This window comes from Parus major, chromosome Z (genome assembly GCF_001522545.3).
Source record: "Parus major isolate Abel chromosome Z, Parus_major1.1, whole genome shotgun sequence".
Lineage (NCBI taxonomy): Eukaryota > Metazoa > Chordata > Aves > Passeriformes > Paridae > Parus > Parus major.
This window is the reverse complement of record NC_031799.1, coordinates 9,525,825-9,553,092: the sequence shown is the minus strand read 5'-3', so window position 1 is coordinate 9,553,092 and position 27,268 is coordinate 9,525,825. Positions and strand designations below refer to the sequence as shown.

At 41.6% G+C, this 27,268-nt stretch overlaps 1 protein-coding gene across 1 annotated transcript in view; it reads left to right on the top strand.

The window, feature by feature from the left end:
* The window catches only part of GOLPH3 (golgi phosphoprotein 3), a 32,150-nt gene extending 20,188 nt beyond the window's left edge, over positions 1-11,962 (top strand). The window contains exons 3-4 of the mRNA XM_015615040.3: positions 4,560-4,674; positions 8,091-11,962. Of these exons, the coding sequence (XP_015470526.1) occupies positions 4,560-4,674; positions 8,091-8,515 (540 nt within the window). The 3' untranslated portion in view covers positions 8,516-11,962. The remainder of the gene's footprint in view (positions 1-4,559; positions 4,675-8,090) is intronic.
* The last annotated feature ends 15,306 nt before the right edge of the window (positions 11,963-27,268 follow it).

Here is a 27,268-nt window from a genome sequence, read left to right as displayed (position 1 = left end):
CTTGTAAAATAAGCCTATTGAAAACGTGGTCAAATGTTGTCTGTCCACCACAAATAAATTTTCTTCTTGCACATTTCCCTGTCAATATTATCTTTTACTAAATTTTAAGGCAAGCTTGTGAATTCCCCAACCTTCTCCCAGCTCCCTTCACTTCAGAAAAATCGAACCTCTGTTCCAACAAACAGTCTCTACTTCTTTTAGCCTCATTTAAGCATATTCAGCATTGATTAGTTCGCACATTTTTTTTTTCTCCAGAGCTTTTGGCTTCTTAGGCATTCAGTAATCTTCTTAGGCATTCAGTCAGGAGTTATTTTCATTCTGTGAAAACCTTGTCAGTTCTATCTACTTGAAATATTAACTGTGAGGTTGCTGGTTTTTTTAAGGAAAATGGAAAAATAACCTGTATGTACATTCACTTAAGAATACAAGCAAAATTATTGGTCTAGCTGTGATCGGTTTTTGTTTGATTGTGACTGGGAGTTTTTTGTTAAATTTTACCATTGGTAAAATGTGGTTACCATTTTCCAAATGTGGTTTTGAGATTGGGTAGATGTATTTGTTTAAGGTGATCTAAAATCTGCACAATGTGTCTGCTGTTGTAAGATATTTGAGTTACTTTTCAGTTTTTAGGCAGGCGGGTTCTATAAAAATAGGCATTGATTTAAAATTTAAATGAAGGCTGTTTTCTGCTTAAGTACTTTCCTGCAAATAAAATCCCTAACTGCACCACATCCATCAATTTAGAAATCATTCTTGTGAATGACTTCTGTTGTTTTGCTCCTTATCTGAAGTTTTCCATTAACATTAAATTTCACTCTTGTTTCTGTGTTGGCCAGATTTAAGTGTCTCTACTCTTACACTACTCTGTCAAGTGTCCTCCTTGTCCTGCTTCTACAGGCTTTGCTCCCCATGCCCTTAGCTTTGACTGTGAAATAAATACTGTCCCTAATAAGTGGAAAGAGCTGTCTAATAATACATCCAAGGCTGTGATTCAGGGGCAAAAAGTAATTTGCTTTGATCAGTTCAGTTTTTACTGGAACCACTCCCTTGATCTTGTCATCAGGTGGGACACGAGTGATAAGGTGAGGACAAGAAGAGGGTAGAACAAGTTTTTTGGGCAGTAGCACAAATTTAAAGCCAGCTAATTGTGGCTTTGATCATATACTTAACTTGAAAGAATGATAGCTACAATGATTTCCACTTAAAGCCTTAAATCAGGTTGAGCTCTGCTGATAGTATGTTGTACTTCCGAATGGATCGAGACACATTAAATCTATGATTGAATGCCATAGAGAGTCAAATGTGACTGAGAGAAGAGTGGACAAGGACTTGATGGACCTTAGTTAAACTTTGTAAGTGGATATGATGTGTTACACATTGCAACATCCTTGTAAATGTGGCTTAAGGGTATGTACATGTTGCACCATTTTGGAGTTCTGTCTACTGGGATCAATATTAGAAGCAAAGAAATGAATGTTGAGGTTTGCAAGTGGTTATTGAGAATAGAAGATGGTACTCTACATTACCTTACAGGCTCAGAGAGCAAACCAAGTAGATATTTATTAAAAGCAAAAGGAATCCAAACAAATCTTTGGCAGATTTACTTCAGTATTTTATTGCAAACAATTCTGAGCAGTTCATGCAAAAGTAAGTTTTTGTAGTAAAACTAGAAAATAAAGTTGACTTAAAAATGCATGCTTAATCTTTAGGTTTGCTTAATTGCAGAGCTGTGTTGTGAAAAATGCAAATTAAATATTCTGTATAATTGAAATTTCCTTGGTTGATAAGTACCAAGCAAATCTAGTACCTGATTAATCACTGAAAAATTGGAATAAAGAATATTTTTTTTGCTGTCAGACTAAGGACCAGCATCTCTGAAGAACCAGAGAAGAAAAGGTTATAGAACTATATATTCACTCCTTTTCCTACCTTAGTCCCTCTGTTGGAGAGGAAAATTGTCCCCCTTCTGAATGCTTAATCTTCTGTGGTGATTCAATTCATGAGATCCCAAACCCAGCCAATTTCCCACTCTCTTCAGAGTTAGCCAAGAGACATTCATCACTAAGTTCTTCAAGAAAGAGCAGATCTCTGAGAACTGGGAGATGGCTGGGCTTCTGCTGGTCCTCTCTCCATGTGCAGGGAAGGAGATGGGAGAGAAGTGTTATGGAAGTGTGAACCAACATATGCTCATTTGAGGGAAAAGAAAATCTTGACTGAGGAAACAGTGCCTTGGATATTCAGTGTAGCAGAGAAGTGGAAAAACAGTGCAGTATTGCTGGCTGCACAGAGAGGTAAGCTTGGGAGTGAAACCACTGTGCACTGTGGCCCCACAAGAGCTTATGAGTCCTCACTGAGTTGAATTGAGGCCTCTGTGCTCTGTTCCTCTAAATGCCTGTATGTTTAGGCTGGTACTGTTGTGGTGTGTTGTATTCATGCTAGGTTCTTAAATGTCTTTGCACTGGCAGGAAAAAAAAAAGGTATTTTAACCACAAATAAGCAAGGAAAGCTATTTTCTAAACTTAGAAGCCTCTTTACTTACATCCTAGATTTAAAAGCATTTGTGATCTCCTTGGTGAGGTTTGTTCAGTTTGTTTGTTTTTAATAATACATCAGGTTAAAAAGATGACTTCCCATCTTACATATTGCCTGCTAAAGGGAGATGGTGAGTACCAGGTACCAACTGCAGCAGGCTGGAGTGATCCAGTATAAATGAGGTTACAGTGAAACTAAACATGGGGCACTTGAAAGGAACTAAAATACCACATGAACATCAGTTTTGGAAAGAAGGGAATATCAAGAAAGAAGGTATCTCAAGAGACCATCTTATCTTGATAGTGAGATAGGTAGTGAGATTCCTCTGATACCTCTCTGGTAGATGTTTAATCTTAAAATTCTCTACTGTATGTAGTTCAGCAGCTCCCTGGGTGTTTAATTTGTCTGTTGATGTCTTCTGTGTTTCCAGACTAAGTTGGTATATTTTATATTTTCCACAGTAAGCACTTTAGACTACTGTTTATTACCCTCTTTTTAAAAATATCTCACTTTCTAGATCTAAAAATACTTTGTTCTTTTTAGACCATTGTGGACCAGTTCATTCTTGCTGACTTTTATTGAAAATCTTAGTTTCTGTGCTTTATATAGACCATCTGAATTGGAAGTATCATTCCAGCTATGACCTGTTAGGTACTCACAAAGATCTCTTGAGCAATTTTAATCTCATAGATTTTGGACACTTTTGCACACCCGCTGGGGATATCTTACTGGGGTTGAAGGTGTCTTATTGCAGCTCAATTCAGTGTAATCAACAGACCCTGTGAAAATGCATTGCATTCTATTGTTAGTAATAAGGATTATTAGAACTATGGAACAGAAATAAACTTGGGAAATGTCAGTATGACATTTCCAGAGCACCTTTCTAAGTACTCTGAAGTGTTAGGAAAAGTAGGAGCTTTCAGTTCAAGTTTTTCATACATATATCTATGTCTATTTATATATACACATACATTTATATATGGAATTGTGTTGATGTATTCATTTTTCTGTCAATCTGCTGCTACCTTACCTGATGCTTATAAAATGCTAACTTGTAAACTATTTAAATTGCCAGATATAATAATAACAATGATAACAATAATGACAACTATTACTATTATTTTTAACAACTGTAGTAATTCTTCTGTTAATAAAGAAAAATTTTATTTAAATATACTGACTTGAACTAGTTCAACCTGTAAGTTTTCATTTGGTGCTATTGATTTTCTCTCCAGAAAAAAATTATATTTGTGGATGGTTCTATAAATACTTATACTGGTAAACAAGCAGTTACTCAAATTTTTGAATTTTATTATGTTACTCTGAATCATTTTTTTGTGCTGTACTGAGTGAAGAACTCAAATAATTTTAGAAGTCATTAAATAACAGACTTAAATAGTTTTACATTTATTGTTGCATGTTAAGGGATTTATTAGTAAATGTGTATTTTTCCTAATATGTGTGGTTTAATTAAGTGAAACTCTGTTACCTGGCAGTATGTTCTTCAGAGCTGCAAAACTTGCAGATGTTGTCATGAACCTATTTTTAACCATTAGTACATTGAATAACATTAGTTTTTGTACCTTTTTATTTATTTTAAACTTGATGGTTTAACTCAAGATTTTTGAATAAATTGACTGGGAGCAGTAAACTAGACTGCATTCAGAGACTCATTTAGTGTAGTGTACTTTGTTTTGGGGAGGTATCACAGGACCTGGCTGGGTGAGTTATTTTCCTTAAAAAAAAATAGGCTTTAAGTTTGTTATTAGTACTATAATTTTAGCCTATTAAGGTTTATTTAATTTACAGATAACCTCACAGATTTAACATATTTTGAATTAAGGCAGATAGTTTTATTTTTCTAAAAACAAAGGTTTGGGTCTTTGAAAGTTGCATATTAAGAGAGAGTTCGTTATTTTTAAAAAAAATCCTTCGGTTTTTATAACAGGTAGGTTTTTTTTATTGGTGGGTGTGTTTGTCATATATGAATTATGTCAAAATATTGACTGTGTTTTATTCATTCTTAGGTGATTTGCAAGTCAGATGCTCCTACAGGGGATGTTCTGCTTGATGAAGCTCTGAAACACATAAAAGAAACTCAGCCTCCTGAAACAGTACAAAATTGGATTGAACTGCTTAGTGGTAAGCCTTGCACATAACGTATTTGCTTTTTTTATCCAAATAAAGCTAATTATCTGGCATCACTAGAGATTTATATTGCAAGGTTTTTTGAGAAAAAATATGCAAAAAAGTTAATTAGTCTGTCCTCTAGGGTAGTCTCGTGTTGATTGTTGCCTTTAATCAAATATAAGTAACTGTTGCTTTTGACTTAACTTGGTACAGAAAGGATCTGTATGGAAGTGTCAGAGGACATCTCAGCTCGGTGGAAGAGGTGCCTTCCGCTGACTGAAATAAATCAGGACTGCACCCTGGAGATGTAACTGCCTTTCTCCGTGTTTGGAAATGAGGGTTGGTGGAAGTTTGGAGCCTGAGTGTTGCACAGAATATTCAGATCCTTCAATAAAGAAAGGAGGTGAAGAGCTCATAGCTCACACATAAAACTTGAGGGTGATTTGGCTATTAATCATAAAGAAAAAATAAAGCTTTAAGAGTTTTATTTTTCATTAGCTTAAAAAATGTAATAAATATTTTAAAATGTTAGATACTTCTTGTCGATCAAAGAAAGTCTTCAAGATGAGTACTTTGCACACAGCTCTCCCTGTAAAGCTTGTAAATAGCTGAGAAATAATGAAATGTTAATTATCACAGAATTATGAATATATCTTAGAATAATGAGTAAATTTGGTTGGAAGGGACTTTTACTGGCCATCTTGTCAGCCCCTCTGCAGTCAGCAGGGACACCTTCCACTGACGATAATCAGAGGACCATCCCACCTGACATTGGATGTTTCCAGAGACAGGGAATCCACCACCTCTCTGGGCAATCCATTCTGGTGTCTCATTGTGAAAAACTTCTTCCTGATACCTAATCTCAGCCAACTCCTCATGTTGAAACCATTACTCCATGTTCCAGGCCCTGCTAAAATGTCTGACCCCATCTTTCTCCCTGTAAGTAGTGAAAGGCTGCAGCAAGGTTTCCTTAGAGCCTTCTCCTTTCCAGGCTGATCTGCAGACAGAACAGCATTCATCTGTTTCCACAAAGCACATAAATGCAGCTTCCTTGGAGCAGATCAGAGATATATTTCAGTTGTGCAAACAGTGCAGGAAAAACCTGTTATGTCAACACGGTGACTGAGAGGTTGGGAGTAATGAGATTTGGAAGTTGCCTATGTAAAATCTGCTACGTCTTACGAGTGATGAGCTGCAAAAATTAGCAAAATCTCTTCACCTTTCTCTAATTTCCTGTTTCCTTTGTTCTTCTCATTCATTCAGCACCACATTAAACAGCCTGCCTTGCACAACAGTTCATTCTCAGGTCCTTGCCATCCTTCCCCTTCTCCTTGGCTGTCAAGCCTGGGGCAGACTGGACTGCAAACCAGCCTATGTCAGGAGATGCATGGCTGCTGCAGAGCTGTGCAGTTCAGTTCTCACTCAGCTCCCCTTCCTTCTTACAGCCAGTAAAAACAATTCATTTTTCTTGTCCCAAATACATAATTTGTGCTGACATTTCACCTCCTCTCCCAGCGCAATGTACATCAAGTTAGGACTGGCTCAAAAAAGGCTAATGAATGAACTAGTATTGTAGGTTTTCTTTGAGCTAAGCTAAGGCTTTCCTGACCCTGCTGAGCTTTGGGCTCTGGGAAGATAATTATCAGCAGGGCTGTGGCTAAGGCTTGAATCAATCATTTTTACTAACATATGTTTATTAATTACTAATTCTTGGATGGTGTTAGTGTTCTTTGTATTTCCCATGGTTTAGAGATCTGTCCTTCTGAAGAAAAATATTTCAGTGGGTCTTGGCAGGGGGTTTTATTTTTATTGGTTGGTTGATTTTGCTTTGTTTTGTTTCATTTAATAAATTCATAAACTCTGTTAGAATTTTGCTTTGGGGACCAGGTTGGAGATGCAGAGATGCCTCCTGGAATTACAGTACATGTGAGTTAAAAGCCATCATGTAAATAAGTATAATAATGTGTAAGGTGATGTTTGCCAGGCTGATGTTTATAAGGTAGCCCCTAAGGAAAGCAGGGGTAGCAAATATAGAAGTTTGGATTAAAATGTCAGGTTCCCTGGAGATGTAGCAAACATCTCTGTCTGCAAGAGTCAGTGTAATTGACGAGCTTCGTCACAAGGTGTCACCACAGCCCCACAACGTGTGACTTTCAGCCACATGGCAGCTGTAAAAAATCTAGGAAATAGCCTTTTGCCCTGTGAAAGATAGTAAGGAAACCACTTTCTTGTGTTTGTATGATAGTTCCATTAATAATCAAACTGTGGAATTGCATTCAGTGATGTGTAGTTAGACTTCTGTAGTTAAGGCCTGTTTGGATTTTCTGCCTTTCACTCTGCGGTTGGAGTCACCTCATTTGTTTACTTACCTTGCTTCTGTTACTTAGATGCAGTGTTTGTCACCCTCCATCACGGTGGGAGAAACCTCAAAGTCACCTGTGGCTTACTGTTGTTGTTGTTATTATTTTATGCTAACCAATAAATTTTTCAGAAGTTTGGTACAGAAATACTCATGTAATTTATGGAAAGCCTCCATCTGTGTAAGAAATACTTGATGCTGTTCCTTTTCTTGCCCCTTAAAAGATAGTCTTTTATATCAGGAGGGGATTACGATAAGTAAGCTGGAATTAAAAATTTCAGCCTGTTAAGTAAGCTCTTAAGCAAAGGTAGAATTTTCACTGCTAAACAGTTTTAGTTGGAGCTGTTGATGCCAATTTTGTGCCTTGTCAATTTCCTCTGTGCACACACAGTCACATACTCTGAAGGGCCCAGTTCCTCTGCCTTAAAAACAGGTATTAGAAATAATTTATATAGAAGAATTAAACACTCTGCCCAATGCGTGCTTCATGGGTGCACATCTGTTCCACACACACTCTCACAGTGCATGGTCACTGTTTCGTCTGGTGGTGGCAGGAAGGGGGAGAACAGTGGAAACCTGCAGAAATAAAGATGTGCAGCAGGTAGGTGTGCATTAGCTTGTCTCTGTGATGGAAGAAATGCAGTAACACTTCTTCCAGGCTCTGACATGATAAAAAGCTGGACTCAGAAAAATGCACAAAGACTGTAGAAGGTGCTGGATTTTTCTTGATTTTTATTGTTACTAGAAGTCAATTCATTCTGCAAAACAGGTTCGTTTTTTGTTTTACAATACAAGATTGCTACTTATTTTTCATATTTGTAATCAAGACATGGCTTAGCTATCTTTTCATCCGAACTTTCAACGTACCCCAGAGCTCCTCTAAGGAGATTCTGCTGATCTCTGCCTCCATGCCAGGGATCAGAGAAATGCTGACAGGAGCACAGTGTCTTGTAGTCTGCTCTATGATTTTGACAGCTCATTCTGCGCCACAGAGGGGAAAAAAAAAAATCACTGCAGCAGTACAGCTTAAACTTAGTCTCACTGCTATGTGGTTTTCTTGTTGTTTTAGGTGAAACATGGAACCCACTGAAGTTGCACTACCAGCTACGAAATGTCCGTGAGCGGTTGGCTAAAAATCTAGTGGAAAAAGGTGTACTGACAACAGAGAAACAGAACTTCCTTCTTTTTGACATGACTACACACCCTCTCACCAACAACAACATCAAACAGCGCCTCATCAAGAAGGTTCAGGAGGCAGTTCTTGACAAGTGGGTGAATGACCCCCACCGCATGGACAAGCGCTTGCTGGCGCTCGTGTATTTAGCCCACGCCTCAGATGTCCTGGAGAACGCTTTTGCTCCCCTCCTGGATGAGCAATATGATTTAGCCACCAAGAGAGTGCGGCAGCTCCTGGATTTAGACCCTGAGGTTGAATGTATGAAAACCAACACGAATGAGGTTCTGTGGGCTGTAGTAGCAGCTTTCACAAAGTAACTGCATTCAGACTGAAGTGTTCTCTCTTCTTTCATGTAAACCATTTGTTTCTCTTTTATTGACTATTCATGTTTTCTGTAATTTGTACCTCCTCACACAATGAATTGGCTTTTGTTAAATGGGAATTATAAGTGGTGTATTCCCTACTTCTCTATCTGTATACAGGATTCTGCTGGTACAAGAGACTTTCCTGTTTAAAACAACAGAAAAAGGGTTAACTGCCATATTGGCATTCCATTTCCTATTCATTTTGAGTTACCTTAAATACTTTAATTTTTCACCTAATTGTTATTGCAGTGGTGTGTCACCAAAGCTCCATGTTGAACTGTGTGTCAGGACATTTTATACACAGATGTTTTCAATTATATCTAACAAAATTACTTAAAAAGCAGAAATGCCATTAAGCAGCTTTGTCAATAGTTCCTATAAAATGCCCCATAAATTTTAATTTTCATGCAAGTCTCTTGTGTACTTATATTTTCATTAGAATGATAGCTGAGTCATAAGGCTAGTACAAAAAGGTCCAATTGTTTCATATACCAGTTTTGGGCGGGGATACATTCCATTATATTGTATATATAGTTCAAATTGTATATTAACAACTGCCCCATCTTAGTATTTTGCAAAATCTACTTAATTGTACACCTGGTGCCCCTTATTTGCTATCAGCCATTGCCATCTGATGCAAAGAAAGGCCTCCTGCAGAGGCATGTGTGTGAAAGCTGTTTGTTTCCAGGGTCTATGGAGTTTGCCATCCAGGTATTCTCAGTCTATGCATTGCCTTTGAAAATTAGTGAATGGAAAGAGACTGCTTTCTATCATTTTTATCATTGTTTCTTTCCCTCCTTTTCTGTATGGAAGAGACTCATGACCAGTACAGTTCTTGAGTGCACTTTTCAGTTTTGTACACCATTTAATGTTTGTCTCTTAAACCTTGAACTATTTTACACTTCAAAAACAAAAAGTCAATCGTAGCAGGTGTTGCATGTAAATGGTTAGCAAGTAATGGCAGCAGTTCAGACAATTCAAATTTCTGTAATGCAATGCTCTGCTATATTTTAATTTTTATATATACAATTATGCTAATTAGCACACTACTGTAAAAAAACCCAAAACCTATATAAAACTCTGGCTTTTTAAAATTTATTGCCTCTTTGCCACTGCTTGTTATTTCCCATTGGTTTCACAGTGTAAATATTATGCATTGAAAAAATTAAGCATTGATTTCTATACTTTCTTTCATCATAACAATGCAGATTTATAGTGGGGCTTACAGGTGTTTAGAAACCTTTTGGTTAATATTCAGAGCAAGAATACTAGATGGTGTATAACTGTAGAGTTGAGATTTAAGAGATCCCTTAATCTGTATACTAGCTTTTTACCTACAGTAAATAAACTATGATCTTGAAAGTGCCTGAAACAGAGTAAGCATGTCACTTTTACTTTTTTGTTGCTAATTAGAAAGGTTTTGTTACCTAACTGAAAGCTTTAGTTAATATACTTCTTACTAGAATGGGAGAATTTATATTAAGTAGTTCAAACTGACTTAATCAGTAGTATCACTTGGATCTGCAGGATTCATGGCTGAGTTAACTTGGGGAGTGTGCAGCTGTGCCTGCCCTAGATAGACCTCTTCAGTCGTGAGCACGGCTCCACAGCCTCATCTGTGACTGGACTTCCAATTTTGCACTTCATTTTCAATCATTGAGATGCTTAAGTAGTTGACTTTAAAATACAACTTAAATTCATCGTACCTCTATAACCTTTTTTAAGAAAGGTTTTTTAAAATACAGTCCTTAACATTTAATGGCACACTGTTCTTTCAGTTCTTAATGGTATTTCTTTAGACAAATGAAATTAAAAGTATATTGTAAAGTATTTCAAACTCTGGTTTACAAATAAAAAAGACAAACAGTGTTCTCTCACTTGTAAGATGCTGTGTTGAAAATTTGAGGGGCTTGGGCATGAACTTGGGACATTGTCTTTTAAACATTTCAAGCTGTGATTGCTTTTAAGTGGAAGAAAAATGAAAATTGCTGTGTTGCTTTTATATTTGACAGCTTATGGAATACTTTCTGCATACTCGGTAGTAGATGCAGCTCACAGCTTTCATTGTCTCTCTCGTGATTTGTTTTCTCATTTTGTATTGCTCTTTGAAAGGAGGAAAAAGTAATTAGGCAGAAAGGTCAGAAAAATGGTGGAGTATGCAAGAGCAAGTTATGTGCACAAAACTTTTAAAATGGCTCTGAAAATCTAAGCTACTTGAAGCATGCTTCAGACTGAAAGTATCTTTTGCAGGCCTTTTTCTGGCCTCTCTACTTCATTCTGTGTTTTCCATTTTCCTGCTGGTTTCATGTTTGGTTGTGGGGAATATTGGAGTTTTATCACTTCCAGCCTGCATGCTTTAGAAGAAGTCATCCTTTTTTAATCCTCCCTTGAAAGATGATTTGGAGATTTTTTTTGTTTGTTTGTTGGGTTTTTTTTTCCCACACAGAAGATAACGACACACAGTATTTTATCAGCTTTATTTTGCTTAGATAGGACTCTAAGCCTCTGACACTCTCCCCATCACCACTCTGACCGTGATGGGGAGAGTGTGTGCTGGACATGTCAAAGAAATTGGATATAAGTTAGGAAGGGTTTGGGAAGAGCAACAGTGTCTTTTGCTGGACCACCTGGTGTAAACCTGGATGTGCAGGGGAAATAGATGAGTCCTAAAATTGTGCTTCAAAAAGCCCAAAGCCTCCAGGAAGGTAAGTTTGATAGGTTAGCAGGAACTGATTTGGCTGACATTACCTTCATTGTTATTTCAGATTTTAAAAAAATGGTTAAACATGGGAGACTGCATTGATGAGAATCAGGTACCCTTCTACTTGTGGGCTGCTACTGCAGCTCACGGAGACCTATCTGGTTTCCAGAAAGTTCTGTCTGCTCCAAACCCTCGGCTCTCACTGGCTGCTTCAAGTGAAGACACTTATCCAAAGCCTGAACTTGAACATGTGCCTCAAGGAACAACATTTATTATTCAAGGACACATTCTTTTAAAACAAACTTTCAAGTCAAAACTAGGATTTTGAAGATCACCAAGCAGTGTGTGTGTGTATATATATATATATATACACACACACACACACACACATATATATATATATATATATATATATATATGTATACACACACATTTTCACAGTCCTTGAGATTGACATCCTCCTCTCCTGTGTTTCGAGAGCTGGTGTTACAGTGCTGTTACATGGACAGGTGGTGAAACGTGTGTACCATAAATGATGCTTTTGAGGCAAAATTTGCGTAAGTGGCAGAAAAAGGCTGCTGACAGTGCTTCTGTGTTCATGCCCATTGCTACAAAGTGAAGATACATATTAACTGATGTGTTCTCTGTGAACTGGACTGAATCTGTACTGTAACAAAATAAAGCACTCTTTCATGCTATCAGCTGCAGGTGGTTACTGCGTATCATATGCATGCTATACCTAAAGGATATTGTTTTCATTTGCTCAATTCCAATTTTTCATCAGGCTGCATTATTCACCAGTTTGAGAAACAGGACTTTTTTATTAAGGTTTTCATTAGCCTTAGCTCTGCCTCAGCTGGGCTTCAAGCACTTCGAGCAGCCAAAGTCTGTTATGTCCCAATTATCCCTATTGTTTCTCTGTGGAGGGGGATTTCCAGCTTCAGAGAAGTATGAATTTTTTAAAAGTAATTTATTTTTGGAAAGAAATTTTGAAAAAGTAGGTTTATTCTGTGGAAATGCTTAATGCATTTAACAATTTAATTACGTAGGAAATGAGATGCTGTGTCAAGTGCTTTGTAAGTGTTAAATACAAAGTGGGATCTCAAGTGTGTGTATGGGGTGGCTGCCTTGGGGCAGTGTTTGGGGAAGAAGCCTCGTCAAAGGTGCTGTCCTTGTTAATCTCTGAATAAGATCTGGAATTTCCTCACAGTGAGTCTCACTTCCTCCTGCCCACAGAGCAGCAGCATGAGGCCTGTGGAAAGCTGATGGTAAGAAATGCCTTCTGACCCAGGAGAAAGCTGCTGTAGAAACAGGAAAACCTGGGTCCCAGGACAGCAGACAAAAAAAGGGAAAGAAATGCTGATAAATAGTACCTTTGCTTTTCCCCCTAACCTCCACCTTTCTGTACTTCCAGACAATTTGCTGTTTCAACTTTTTTTCTCCCCTGACTTTGAGCTCTAGTTTTCTCTGTTTCTTGTCTTGTTGCTTGGTGACTTCAGCAATGGTGTGGCCAGAAGGACCAGGGTTGTGATTTTCCTGCTGTTCTCAGCACTGGTGAGGTCACACCTGAAGTTCTGTGTCCAGCTCTGGGCCCCTTAATTCAGTGGGGACGTTTGAGGTGCTGGAGTGTGTCCAGAGAAGAGGAACACAGCTGGGAAAGAGTCTGGAACATAAATTCTCTTGAGGAGCAGCTAAGGGAGCTGGGGATATTTATCCTAGAGAAAAAGAGGCTCAGGGGGACCTTGTCACTCTCTACAACTCCCTGAAAGGAGGGTGTAGCTAGGTGGGGGCCAGGTTCTTCTCCCAGAGAACAAGTGACAGGACAAGGGGAAATGGCTTCAAGTTGTGCCACAGGAGGTTCAGGTTGGACCTGAGGAAGAATTTTTCATTGAAAGGGTGGTTAAACACTGAAATGGGCTGCTCAGGGAGGTGGTGGAGTCACCACCATTCCTGGAAGTGTTTAGGAAACAACTGGATGCAGCATTTAGTCTGGTGTTTTAGGTGGTGTTTGATTAAAGCACTTTGTCCTCTGATTTGACTCCCCATCAAAGCCTCAAGAAACCTCTTTTTCAGCAAATGGGTTTGTCAAAAGTATTTGCCTTGATGGCTGAACTGAAGCTGTTGGTGGCCTGCTACAACTCCTAACACCTGGTTTGTTAAGGTGAACAAAACCTGGTGCTATTTTACTTTGAAACTTGTCTGCCAGCTTCTAAAGCAAGTTATTTTCCATGCAGCAGGGAGAACTTGCAGCTGAAGGTGATGATTTTACTATTTTTCTAATGTAAGTAGATCTTGTGAGCCAGTGCTTCAAGGACTTGCTATCTCTCACTCAAGCTTTATCTATAGTGTGAGTATTCTACACAAGAGTGATTTTCTCTTTTGGGCTTTGCTTGTTAAAAGTGTTGAGTTTGTATTGCAGCTCAAAGAAGCAGCTCTGTTTGGCTATTTTTCCAAAGGTGTAGACACACATAATTTACAAGGTTTCTTTACATGTATGTTTTGTGATTAAAAGGGATGAATGGGAGAAGAAAAATGTATAGTTTGACTTGCAGTGTGGCTGAAAAAGCCATTTTCATGGCACAATGTAGTAAAATGTTTTGGTCTTTCATTTGTTTTCTTGATTACCAATTCATCATTCAGTTAATTCTCATCTAGTACATCTGATGTCTGCTCAGAAAGGGTTTGCCATCATCAAATGCACTAATCCTTCAAGATTTGTATTCTGCTGCCCCATTTCTTTATAAACATTTGTTCAAATCTTGCCTTTTTTTCTCCCTTTGACATGGGATTGATCTTGAAGGTAGATGTTAGAGAAAAGTTTGGTGGTTGTAAAGTGCAATGACAGGCAGTTTTATAAGCTTTCTTTGCTACTGCCAGGGCGTCTTTATAGGTCCTTCTTTGTTTCCTGACTGTTCAAATGAAGCCAAATCATGTCTCAACCAGCTTTTAAAATCCTGCTTTGACTCCTTAAGCTCCTCAGGATTTCAGGTACTTCTGAAAAATGCAATTTAATTAAGTCATGAATAGGTTTTGCAGTGCTAAACATAACAATATCTACACACTACTGAAAATGTCAGACCTTGTGTTTTCAGGAAATTGCAGAAGAAATTTATCAAAGCCAGGTTGTTTTTCTGAGCAGGAATCTTAGGGTAACTCGCCTCAGTAGTGGCAGTAAGCAGAGTTCTTGGAAGAAGAGTCACACTGGTGCCTGAACAAAAACTGGTCCAAGGGAGGTTCTTGTCCTCTAAAGATTTAGGATTCATCTGGTCTTTCTCAGTGTTCCTAATGAAGACCTTGCATGGGTACAAACCGGCTGAACATGAGCCAGCAGTGTGCCCTGGTGGCCAAGAAGGCCAAGGGCATCCTGGCCTGTATCAGGAATAGCATGGCCAGCAGGAGCAGGGAGGTCATTCTCCCCCTGTACTTGGCATGGCTGAGGCTGCACCTTGAGTTCTGTGTCCAGTTCTGGCCCCTCAGTTCAGGAAGGACATTGAGACTCTTGAGCACGTCCAGAGGAGGCTGGTGAGGGGCTGGGAACAGTTTGTGTTCCTGTGAGGAACAGCTGAGGGAGCTGGGGTTGTTTAGCCTGGAGAAAAGGAGACTCAGAGGTGACCTCATCACTCTCTACAACCTCAAAGGTGGGGGTCAGTCTCTTCCACCAGGCAACTGCTGACAGAACGAGAGGACACAGCCTTAAGCTGCTCCAAGGGAAATTTAGGTTGGACGTTAGGAAAAAGTTCTTCATGGAAAGGTAAAATACTGGAATGGTCTGCCTGAGGAGGTGGTTTTAACTTTTTTTAAACACATCCCTGGATGTGTTTAAAAAAAGTCTGGATATGGCACTCAGTGCCATGGTTTAGTTGAGGTGTTAGGGCATTGGTTGGACTCGATGATCTTGGAGGTCTCGTCCACCCCAGTGATTCTGTGATTAATTTCTCTTCAGTGCCATTGGCGCTGGCCATGGACCAGAGGCCGGGAACATTTGGTGCCTCTCAAGTGCTGTGGGAGCTGGTGTCAGTCCAGGCAGGCCATGAGCTTCATATCCATGGCAGGCCTGAGCATCCTCCCCTGGAGCCTGCTCTCCCAGCAGTCCCACCCTGTGTGCCAGTGACACCTCTGGGGCTGGGGATTTATCCCTTGGGTGCAGCAGAGGAGGTGGGGGAGCTGTGCAGTGAGAATCTGGCTCGTGCCCACCAGTGAACACGCTGCAGATGTGTCTGGGGTTCCTGCGTGGGAGGGAGCAGCCACTGCTCACAAAGGTCCCGCTCAGCCCGGAAAGCACCACGTCACGTGGGCGAGCGGCTCTGCTTGAAACAAGGGAGTGTGTGTGACCTTCCTCAAGCTGGAATATGTACAAATAAAACAGGCCTGAAATAAAATGCAATTATAAACACATAAAAACAACTGGAGTCTGTTTGTTGGATACATTGCAAACAGGAAATGGAGCTAAATTTCTTGCATTAGTAGATGCCTTGCTGCAAGGATGTTGCTTGATGTTAGGCTCTAGCTATTGAGAGCTTTCTTCTGAGATCCAGCTGAAGATTTGCACACATTTTAATATACCCAAATCTGAGATGCTCAGCCAAAAACATCAGAATGTACAAGCAGTACTGATATGCAAAGAAATTTGCACACAGCATTTATAGACATTTGAACCAGCTCGTAAGAGCTTTTTTAAGAGGAGACAAAGCTGTCTTTTGATTGTACTGAAGCATCCTTTTTTTTAAATTTTAAATTCTGTCTTCTGGATGGAATGGACAGGACCTGCTGGTAAGATCACATGTGGCTGACAGCACAAGGGTTAAGGATTTATGAGCCACAAACAGCAGATATATCTGGCACATTTTCAATTTCTCTGCACAGCGATACAGAGAAGCAGCAGCCTTAATTGAAGTATGTTTTCTGAAGGTAATTGCTTCAGAGGTAACTAGAGGTACAAGCAGTTTGGTGACTATGCTGCTCTTAGTGTGTCTTGCAGGCTCTGTTCATCAGCAGCACAGAAAGGAGTTCAGAAACCCTCTGGGGTTGCAATAATGAATGAGGTTTAGTTCTGCTTGGTCCTCAGCTCCTTGCTTATGTAGTCAAATGAGTCCCAACTCTCCCACGTCAATGTCTCTGAGCTGCCCAGGGCTCTGCAGATTTGCCACTTGCCTGTTTCAGATCTGCAGCCAACTGTCAAGGCTGCCATGGGAGCTGCTCTGCTCCCAGACTCTTCCCCTCTTCAAGGCTAGAAGACTCATGTCCCTGGGCTTCCTTCTCTCAGCCCTGGGGATCTATCAGGTTCACAAGGCAGCATCATGTGTGGTGTTCCCAGATGAGGCAGCCCATAGATGATGATGAGCCACTGTAGGTCTGAAAGCGAGGGAGACAACCAAGTGGCAGGAGAGATGAGGAAATGCTGATGTGTACTCTTCTCTGCCTGCCCCAGAGCTCAGGGTGTGCCCCAAAAGCTTGGGATGGAGGCAGGCAGCCAGCATCAGGGACTGCTCAGGGAGGCTGATGTGCAGATCCATACAGCTGGATGGGATTCACCCTAAGGAGCTGATAGTGATGGACAGATTCAGCTGGGAATCATTCAGTGACTCAGAGAAGGCCTTGGGGACTGGGCCAGTGTTGTACCTGTCTTTGAGGTGGAGAACAGGGTACAGTCAGCCTTTTCTCGAATCCTGTAGAGGTGTAGGAGGTGCAGCCTCTTGAGACCACTCCAAATGTGTAATAGGGCAGGAAGGCACTAGGGAATGGTCATGAAAAATTCATGAAATCCAACTTGGCCTGACCAGCAAAATTCCCTTCTGTGATGAAATGCCTTCTGTGGAGCCTGGGAGGGAAGTAACAGTGGATGCTTGGCTTCAAGGAGGCTTTCAACACCATCTTATAATTTTTTGGGAAAGAAGCTGCAGAAGAGCTTATCAACATTGGTAATACCATGTGAGGTGTGGTTTGAGATCCCGTGGTTCAGAAAGAAGGCTGAGGAAATAAGGTCTGGTGAAGGGTAGTCAGGATGATCCTGGGCCTGGGGGACATGGCTACAAGAAGAGGTAGAAAGAGCTGGGATATTTCAATCTAGAGAAGAGAAGGCCTAGGGGTCCACAACTACTTGGTGGGGGAGTTACAAAACTAGCAGGGATCAACTCATCTGAGTAGCAGCAGATAATACACCAGTGGATGATAAAATCAAGCTGCACTTTTGGAGTCTCAAATTAAACTTCAGGAAAATTTCTTCCCTGGGAGGGTGCTACAGCCCTGAAATAGAATAACCAGAGGCACTGTGGTAGCTCCACCCTTGGAGGTCCTTTGCACTGGTCTAGACAAAGCCACAGCTGACCGGATCCAATGTTGGCAAAAACCCTTCTCCAAGTGGGAGGTTGAGCTGGATGACCTCCAAAGGTCCTTCTCAGCTAATATTTCTGTAAGCCTGTGATCAGCTTCATTGCTTGGACTGTGGCTGCTAAGTTGAATACTTCAACAAGCTTCCTGTTCAGAAGGTTGGTCAAATAGCAGGGTAACAGAGGGTGGTCTGCTCATTTTCTTTGAGCAGCAGAAATTCAGTCCTCACAGTATTATTCAGCTTTGTCCTGAATGCCCCAAATTTTCACATGTGCCAGAAGCTTTTCTCAGTTCTTTCATGGCACTGGATTTAGATGCAGATTTTCAATGTCTAATTTGACAGATAAACTGGAGTTATTGCCAGCCAAACTGACAGAATCAATGGTGACAACATCAGGCAGATAATGCATCAAGGGGTCTCTTCCAGGCAGCAAACCCCAAGGAAGGCACCTCCCCATAGTTTAGCATGAGGTATGTGGGGAGAGGCAGAAGCCCTGCACCTCTGCCCACCACTGTTACAACAGCATGAGCTGAGATGTTTTTTGAGATTTTGCAACAACCTTCAAGTCCATGGGTGTTATTTATAGTTATTTTCACTTCTTCATGAAGAAGACCCTTGTTGTGGGCAATTCTGTTAAACAAAAGGAGGTGAGAAAATACTTTGCAAAACATGAATTTATAGAATATTTTCAGCAAATACATACACCTTTGTGTTGCTTTCTTCAAAGAGAGGATAGCATATCTGCACTAGTGAAATACTTGCCTTTCCTAATTAATGCACATTCATTTCTATGAATGAATATCAAGGAATTTAGTAGTGTAGCATGAGCTTGCATTCCCTGCAGGGATCTGTCCTGCTGTACTGCTCTGCACAGTAAGAGACTCTCATTTACAGCATCGTGTTCATCATAGCTTCTTGTAGCCTTCTGTTCTTCAATTCAACATCATTTAAGTCCAATAAACAAATTGCCACCTCTGTCCAACCTGCCTCAGGAAGAGAAAAAGGCTAATGCCACTTCAGAAATTAGCAGCCAGAGCACCTACCCTAACAAACCCTTATTATTTCATAAGGAGAAACATCAGTCAGGATCACTTACACACAATCAAAAACAACAACAAAAAGAAGAGTCGAAAAGCAAACTCAGCTGCAATTCTGGTTTGCTAAAGAGTTGTACTCATATCATAAATTGTGGTAATTGTTTTTTAATTAAATTAAGTGTGCACATAGCTATATAATTAAAAATGCATGTAGGCGTTCCAGATTTCTTTAGAAACTACCCACATCTTTCAGTCTTGCTGTCTGTTGTAAGCCACAAGGCATGTGAACCAACCTTTCTGAATCTTTAGAAGAAGGAAGGGGAAGTTTTAAAACAGGTGCCCCAAATGATCAGAAAGAGTGATTTACAGCAACCACTGGAAAATGCATCTCTGGGTATGCAATGGGATGTGCCAGAGTTGGGATGGAACAGAAAAGAAAGGGTAGAGCTTTGAACTGAACTCACCGAAAGCACAGACTGAACCCAGTGCCCAGGGAAATCAGCGGCTCTGAAAGCATTTTGTTGCCTTTGGAAGATAGTTTGTTCTGTGTGACTGTAAAAATGTTACATCATGACAATTCTTGTTGCCTTTGTTTATAAGTGACTGTAAAAATGTTATATTGGTTCACTTCTTGTCCTTGTTGCCTCTGTTTATGTGGATGTGAGGTCTCCAGCTTTTATCACAGGACAGACCACATGGGTGTTTCAGTAAGTACCTAACATTTAAGTTGCTGAGTTCTCAAGTTTTGACCTCAAGCTGAGCTAAACTCAAGTTTTTACATGAAATGCACCTTACTTAGGTGAACCTTAGTTCTATGACTGGACAATTCTTAGTGTCCTCTCTGTTTCCTCTAAATGAGTCACTTTGTTTTCTTGTTAGCTTTCCTTCATGACCTGCTGAATCACATGATACCTAAAAAATCCAACCCAAACCAAAGTAAAATGCACAGTATTACACACAATCAGGTATTCCAAGTTATAAAGAATACAGCTACACTACACCAAAGAATCACTACATATCTACATCATCACTTGGCATGCTCTGAGATGGATAAGCTTCTCCTTAAAGTGCCAGGAGCTTGTGCTGTGGCTGTTAAGATGGTTACTTTGAAGGTGAGGAGAGACTGTCAGTTAATCAAGTCCCATCTCCTGACCAAACCCTCTTTCTGTTTCCCACTGTGTATCATGGTTTTTGGCTAAATCAGATTTTCTGGTAAGACATCCTGCATGATGTAAGGAGATGTCAGGAGACTGAGAGCCTTACACCTTTTTCATTCTTCACTAACTTCATGTGGATGAGATTATGGTGGAGTTGATACTGTGCAAAGGCTCTACATTTCCAAGACAAGTGTCCTGACTGTAACTTCCAGCCATTATATTGAGATATTTACCCTCTGAAGATGTGGCATTGTAATTAAGTCTACTCACAACTTGTTCAAAGACAGACTGAACTGCTTAAACTCCCTAAGAACATGTCTGTACAGAAGAGCACGCACATTCTCCTGGCACAATTATACCAGTAAAATAAAGTGCTGGGCACCAACACAGCTCCCCACAAGGGCTCTGTTGTTTTGGGGTAGAAATAGTCTTTCTTTTCCTTTTCTTTTAAACTCCTTCCAAGAGGATCTTGGAAGCTCTCACAGTGCTCTCTCCTGCCTGGGGGAGGATTTGGAGGCAGGTGAGGAGCACCTGAGCCTTTGCAGTGGGTTCACCCCAAATGCCACGTGTAAATCTGGAGATGCCCTGTGTCCATGATCCTCTTGGATCTGGGACGTGAGTTTTCACAAGGGCTAACAAAAGCTCATGACAGTCTCTGCCACTAGTTATCCTTCTAGAAAAGCCCAGCACCCCAAGACCTGCTGGGACCCCACTTTGCCCTCACAGCCCATGAGACACACGAGTTGAACACTTTTAAAATCACCTATACAGAAAAGCCATTTCTGATTTAAGCCTCGAGGATAGTTGCCTTAGAGGTTGGTTTAGGTTGTTTTTGTTTTGGTTTGGGTTTTTTTTTGGCAAGTTAAGAGCAACAGGAATATAAAGGCATGAAAGTTCACTGGAGCCTGTTTCAGCCTGTAAGTGGGTCACAAGACACAAGTGCTGAGTGAAATAACACCCACACAAATCAAATAAAAGACTAGCTAACCTGTATTTAAAAAGAATGATCTTTCTGGATGCCTTAGTCATAGATGTCTTACCCATGAAAAATTCAACACACCAAACACTTAGTGGAGAGCCAGCCACAGAGTATTCCTCCAAACCCAGGTACAGAATTATCAGACTGACATTAGTAGTTAAATCACCTCCTCTCAATGCTCCAGGGACCCGGGAAGCATGCAGTTTCTATCAGAAATAATGAAATTCATGAGTGTGAACCTTGGAAGTGGTGCCTGATGAGAGCTTTATGGGAGAAAATCTTATCAAAGTATCTCATTTGGAAGTTGGCCTCAAGAGAAAACAACAGGAAAAATTCAACAAACAAAATCCTGAAGAATGAGTGAGCAGGTAGCACTGCACGAAATCCTGCACGGACACCAGCTGACACTGCTGAAAGACGGATGTTGCTGCAGAGAGCTGAGCGGGGTTATCATCCGAGCAGCTTTGAGAGCCTGCGAGGAGGTTTCATCTTTGCTGCTGGCAATTACAGCACAGGCCCAGCCGGCACCAGGGTTTGCCTGTAATTGCCGTGGAAGTTGTACGCGTTCCGGTGGCTGTGTGTGACTGCTGGGAGGCTGCAGGCAGGCACGGAGCCGGGGGCGTGCGGGGCTCCGGCAGGAGCGGCAGTGAGGAGGCTGCCAGGGAAGGGGGGCACGGGAGCATCTTCCCCAGTGCTGGAGGGGCCGGCTAACACCCTGACAGACCCTTCAGCCTTCTCCTTGGCTGCACTGGCGGCTGGGGAGCCGTGACATGTGTGGCCCAGCCTTTGGCCCCGAGCCGGTGGTGTCCCTGCCGGGGGTGTCCCCGCAGACGGCCGCGGTCTCCCCTCGGTTTTCCCCAGCCCCTCTGCCCCGGAGAGCTCCGCACAGCTGCCGGGCTGGGGCTTCCCTGGCTTACTGCTCCGAGAGAGACCAGGCTGTGCCACGGTCTCTGCCAGCCTGGGTGAGCTCCCCTGCCTGGGCAGTCTGGGTTTGGCTGGGCAGTCTGGGTTTGGCTGGGCAGTCTGGGTTTGGCTGGGCGGATTTGCTCCTGTCTGCCCGTGCGGCAGAGAGATGGATGAAGGGCAGCGGGACGTGAATCAGAGCCATGAGTCACTCGGTTTTAACTTACCTCTGCTTCTCTGCTGGGAGTCGGAGATAACTGCAGATAATGCAGCTACTCTCCAGCTCCGGGCTTGCCCTGTCATCGTCTGTGCTTTCATGGTGAAAGGGAAGAGAGAAGGGCATCTCTCCTCCTGCACAATTACATGGTACCTGGATGTGTCTACAGACTTCTGGGTGTTCTGTCCTCCCATCAGCAGTACCTCTGGTTTATTCTTTTTTTTTTTTTTAATTGACACTAGGGGCCAGAACAGGATAATTTCACAGTGAAAATGATAACAGCTCACCTGTAAGACACCTATAAGGCTGTTTGCACCTATCATAAGGTTCTGCATGTGGTGTCCTGGCAGCAGAAGTGGACCTTCCTCAGACAGGTGGTTTCCAACCACCTATTCAAGCTTGGGTTTCAATGTGCCCTGATGCAGCAGCCCATGAGAACACCAAGGGTGAGGGCCCCCATCCCTGCAGCACCAAATCCAAGCCCTCCCACACTGATGGTGTAAATGACCAGGGTCCAGCTGCTAAGCTGAGGATGCTTGGTAACCAAATTCTGGGGCGCCAGAAAGGAGTCAAATGGCACATCACTGAAATGTTTTCTGTATTTTTCAAAATAGCCTCATGTTTGTCAATCAGTTTACAGTCAATGCTTTCATGGTCCCACAGTTCATGAATGATGGGTGACTCTGGAAGTGCAATTAGTGGGGCATTTCTTATCAAGCTGTAGTTTAGCTCTTTTTGAATGATGATGAGAACAAAAGTTACTTTTATTGCTCAGAAATACAGACCCTGAAATATGTAGGAAGTTCCCTTTACCAGCTGAAAGCCCACTTTGGGAAGAAAACTAAAACTCTTGACCTTGAAATAGCTTCTAGATTCTAAAAGCAGCACATCTAGCTGCCTGTTACAGACATTAATCACTGCCGTATTTTTCACAGCATGTAAAATTTAAGTAATAGAATCACTGTCCCCATTGCCATTCTTGCAACTAAAAGCTGATAAATAGAAGCACTGACCTCAGCTGGTTGATTTAACCCGATGAGTCATGGTCTTGGGGCCACATATGCTTCCTCTGCTAATATTCTTGTTCCTATTTATTTTTTTTAAAGTGTGCTGGCATGCTGCGTACCATAGAATAGCTTCTCTAATGGGCAATTCCAGAAATAGAAATAGGCCACCGGCTCTCTCTCCTTTGTCAGGGCTTCACAGTCCCCACTTAGTCTACACAGAGCTGCAGCAGCTCAAAGAGATGCCAGGAGAAACAGAGGATGGGCAGAGCTCAGCTGTCGAGCAGTGAATTCCCCTTGAAGTTCTCTGTCTAAGAGGCAACCAGGCATATTCTTTCTTTCCGCAATCCAGGGAGCTCAGCTGTAGAGAAAAGTGAAGCAGATGTGGGCTCTTCCATTCCAGCTGCCCTGGGAAGCCTTGTACCTGCCACAGCAGGGTTCTGCCCACAGCAGTAGCTTTGGTGCTGCTCTCAATGAGATTTTTCTCTGCCAAAGTCTCAGTTTTTCATCACAGCTGAACAAGAGTTCGGAATCACAGCTGGACTGACATTTCAAACAGAGTGGTGGTCCACAGCAGGCTCCTTGCCTTGGACTGGCGTCCTCCAGGCCTGGGCACCATGCAGAAATACGGAATGGAAAACCCTTCTTGCTCTCCTAGACAGATGTGGTTTGCAACTGAGTTACTTTGAAAGTTTACATTCACAGGTACAATACTTAATGACTGGATGTGGCACTTGGTGCTAGGGTTTGGTTGGCGTGGTGGTGTTTGTCCAAGGCTGGCTTTGATGACTCTGAGGGTCTTTCCAGCCCTAATGATTCTATGATTCTGTGAATGAATGCCAACACAGGCATGCCATTGCCATGCCTCTGTTGATCTAACCTGGAGAACCGTGCTCCTGGGGCTGTGTGTGTTTTCTCCACCACCATCCAGGCAGGAAAAGGATGAGATGAGGCTGTGCAGGGATGTGTGCTCAGCACTCCCAGTCACACAGCTGTCCCAATAGCAGCCAGGATGCCAGGCCAGGAAGGGATGTGAAGGACTATGGCATTTTACAGCTTGGGCTGGGGAGAAATATAAAAGAGACTAATGGAAGTTGTCAGAAGTAGGTCTATAAGTATGCAATCTGGCACCATCAGAAATATGCTCAGTGACCTTCCACCAGCCCTGTAATTACAACCTCAAAAAGACTGCAATCGGTATCATTTTCAAAAGTTGTTTCTGTACCCAGGCATGGCCCATGGTCCAGTGGCCTCCATGCAGGCAGGAACCTGTCTGGTTTGTAAGACAGAAACCTGGCACAGCCCAGGCTGTCACACAGGACCCCAGAGGTGCTCCCAGGCAGGCCTGCCCCTCAAAGTGAAGACCTGATGGAGACTATTTCTCTGCTGGCCTCCAACTGTGAGACCAAGTGAGAGGCAGGAGGTTCCTGTGGCATTCCCAGCTTATGTCTGGGTACATGGAACATAACTTGGCATTTACCAACCCATTGCTGTGCTGCCTTTTCCTCTTCTGTGGGCAGATCTGTGGTGCTGTAGCTCCCTAAAGGAGTGGAGCAGGAGCAGCTGCTCGCTGAGCTGTGTTGTGCAGGTGGGGAGTGATGGGTTTGCATCTGGATGTCCCTGGATCCCTTTGGCACCAGGTATTTGTTCAGATTGACATTGGCAAGGAAGTCTTAAAAAAAAAAAGGGAAGTAAGCAAAAATGCAAAGATACAGAAGCCTCTGGCTGCCTGCATAACAGCCACCTGGATCACACAAGTGTCATTGAGGCCCCTTTGATACTCATGGTGTTAATGGCACTTAGGCTCCTTTACTCCAAGCAAATTAACTCAAAATCAGGCTAAGCCTTCCATAAAACCTGACAGATTCATGATAAGAAGAAGGCTTGTTCATTTCCCACTCTCAGAAAGAAATAAGCATATAAACATCTTTTGTGCTGATTCACTTCTACGTGGGATTTCACCAGGCTGGAGAGCCTAATGAGCTGCTGATTCTGGCCCATAGCTAGACCCATCTCTCTTCAGGCATATCCTCACTCCTCCCTTCTCTGAATGGTAATTCTCTGCCTTCTGACTCTTTAATGTCACTGAAATGAGATTTGTATGGAGGATATTTAGCAATATTGCATTAGTATTTGACATTTCATCTCTTGGAAGTTTTTTGATTATGTTATTTGCAAGGACATTTCTCATTGCTGTAAATTGCACTACTTCAGGAGCAGTGTAGCAGTTTAATTTTCTAGGTCTGTCTTTTTGTCTCTTCCTCTCTATCAGGATTTCTGGTGATTTATTTTATTCATGGGTCCTCTGGATTTCTTATGCTTGTTACAATGCACCTGTGTCTCAATGGCACTGTAAAACGTTTATTTGAAGTAACAGCTCTGGCTTGCAGTGCTTTGGATATGATACAAAAATAGAACTGTATAGAAAACCTTTTTTATTAACTTTTTCAGAAATCTAGACCCCAGGTAGTTCAAGCTGAATAACAACATGTTTTACCAAAAAAAAAAAAAAAGGAAAGCCAAATATTGGTTGCTAGAAATGACCACTGAGGGAAGCTGGGAGCTCTTATGAGAGATTTTTGCTGCTTCACAAGTCTCCATATCACATGCTCTGAGGACTACAGAATTCAAGCATGCAGTTTTTTTTCATTAGTCAGTTAGGATTTTGTAGCCTTGAATCTCTCTTTTTGTTCCCCCCATGTTTATTTTTAGGGATTTGTTTGTTTGTTTTTAACAATGACATAGAAGAAATACAAAAGCAAATGTTACAGTGCAAATGCCCCAATGAAAAGATGTTCAGAAAGGCTACTGTGGCTGTGCAATGGGAATCTGATAAATACTGACTGTAGCCCAAGCAGTTAGTGATATTCTTGTTCTTCTGGACATTTTTGGTCTTCTTTTTTCCCAGAAATGTTTTGTGATAAAGGATTTCTAGCTGTAATAAACTAAATTTGGGGAGAAACATGTAGGAACAAAAAATAATAATAAAAAAGGATGCAGCATATCCTATGCTGTTAAAAATTGACAGATTAAACTAAAAAGTGTCTCCTGAATATTGAATCTCTCTATGCAGTTTTACAGAGACCTCCATGACCCACTAAGGCATTCTGGTAGTGCACCTAATTTCTGCCTTGCCCTCATTTAACAAGATGATTTTTCCTTTCTTCGGCACTTTACATCTGAGATTCCAAATGCCTTGGACAGGCATCTGCCATATGGACCCTGGATAGATGAAGATGTAATTCTTTGTCCTTATTTGACATGGTAGAATATGAAGATATGTAGTTATGGAGAACACAAAAAAACCTGTTGAGTGAGAGCTGCCTTTGAAAATGGTACATCCCATTCAGAGCTGCTTGAATTTCCTGAAAAATCACTGCTGTTATGAGCAAAAGCTTTAAAATATCTCTTCCTTTCTTATTTTTTTCCAAGTTTAGAAAAATAGTTACTGGCAGATGGCCTGCAGTGCTCAGCACTCATTCTAACAGCCCTGAAATATTAGGAATTTCTGTCCATGTGTCCAGGCACACAGAGACCCACATGCACAAGCAGAGACAATTCTAGGCTGGGTTTTAATGTGATTTTTCAAATCAAAGCATACTTGGAGGCAGATGTCAGACCAGATTCAAGCTAAATTTGTAGGCTGAGCTCATCAGAAGAATGGTACTATCTGACTGCAAAGGATTATAATGATGAACACGTGTGACAAGCATTTTATTGAACAACGGGTAGACTGTTTAAGGGATTTGTCTGTGGCAAGTGCTTCCTGCAACGGGAGGACATCAGACTGGTTGTTTGTGTTATGAAATCAGGCTGATCCCTTTGGTTCTGGTGGGCTGTAGCCCGTGTTGGATAAAGCAGGAGCAGTGCCAGTACCCAGGGACAGGGGAGTGCTGGCAGCTGGGTAGCCTTGGGGCAGTGATTCTCCACAACTCCCTAATCTCTTAAAACAACTTCTCTTTGCGCAGCCCCTGATTAATGTGATACTGACTAGGCACTGCCTCTGCTATTTGTACATTAAGGCTGTGGACATTCCCTGCTGACAGATTGCTTTGGCAATGTTTAAGCAAGGCTTGGTATCTATCTCGCAGTTATTTGATAACTCCTTGGTGCCAGTTCTTTGCAGAAAGGGCTCAATTGGTGCTTTTCTTATCATCCTGTCGAGACAGCACACACTCAACTATTGTAAATAAAATATTCTGGTTTCTCCTACAGGTATGAGCAGATAAAGGTTTTTGTGTAAAGATGAAGTTCAAATTGAAGAAGGTGCTTTTGAAATGGGGAATGACTCTATATATGTGACCACGTATTTAACAATGAAATCAAATGAATTCTAAGACACACAGAGATACTGCTGTAGGCAAAGGGAGGAATTGATT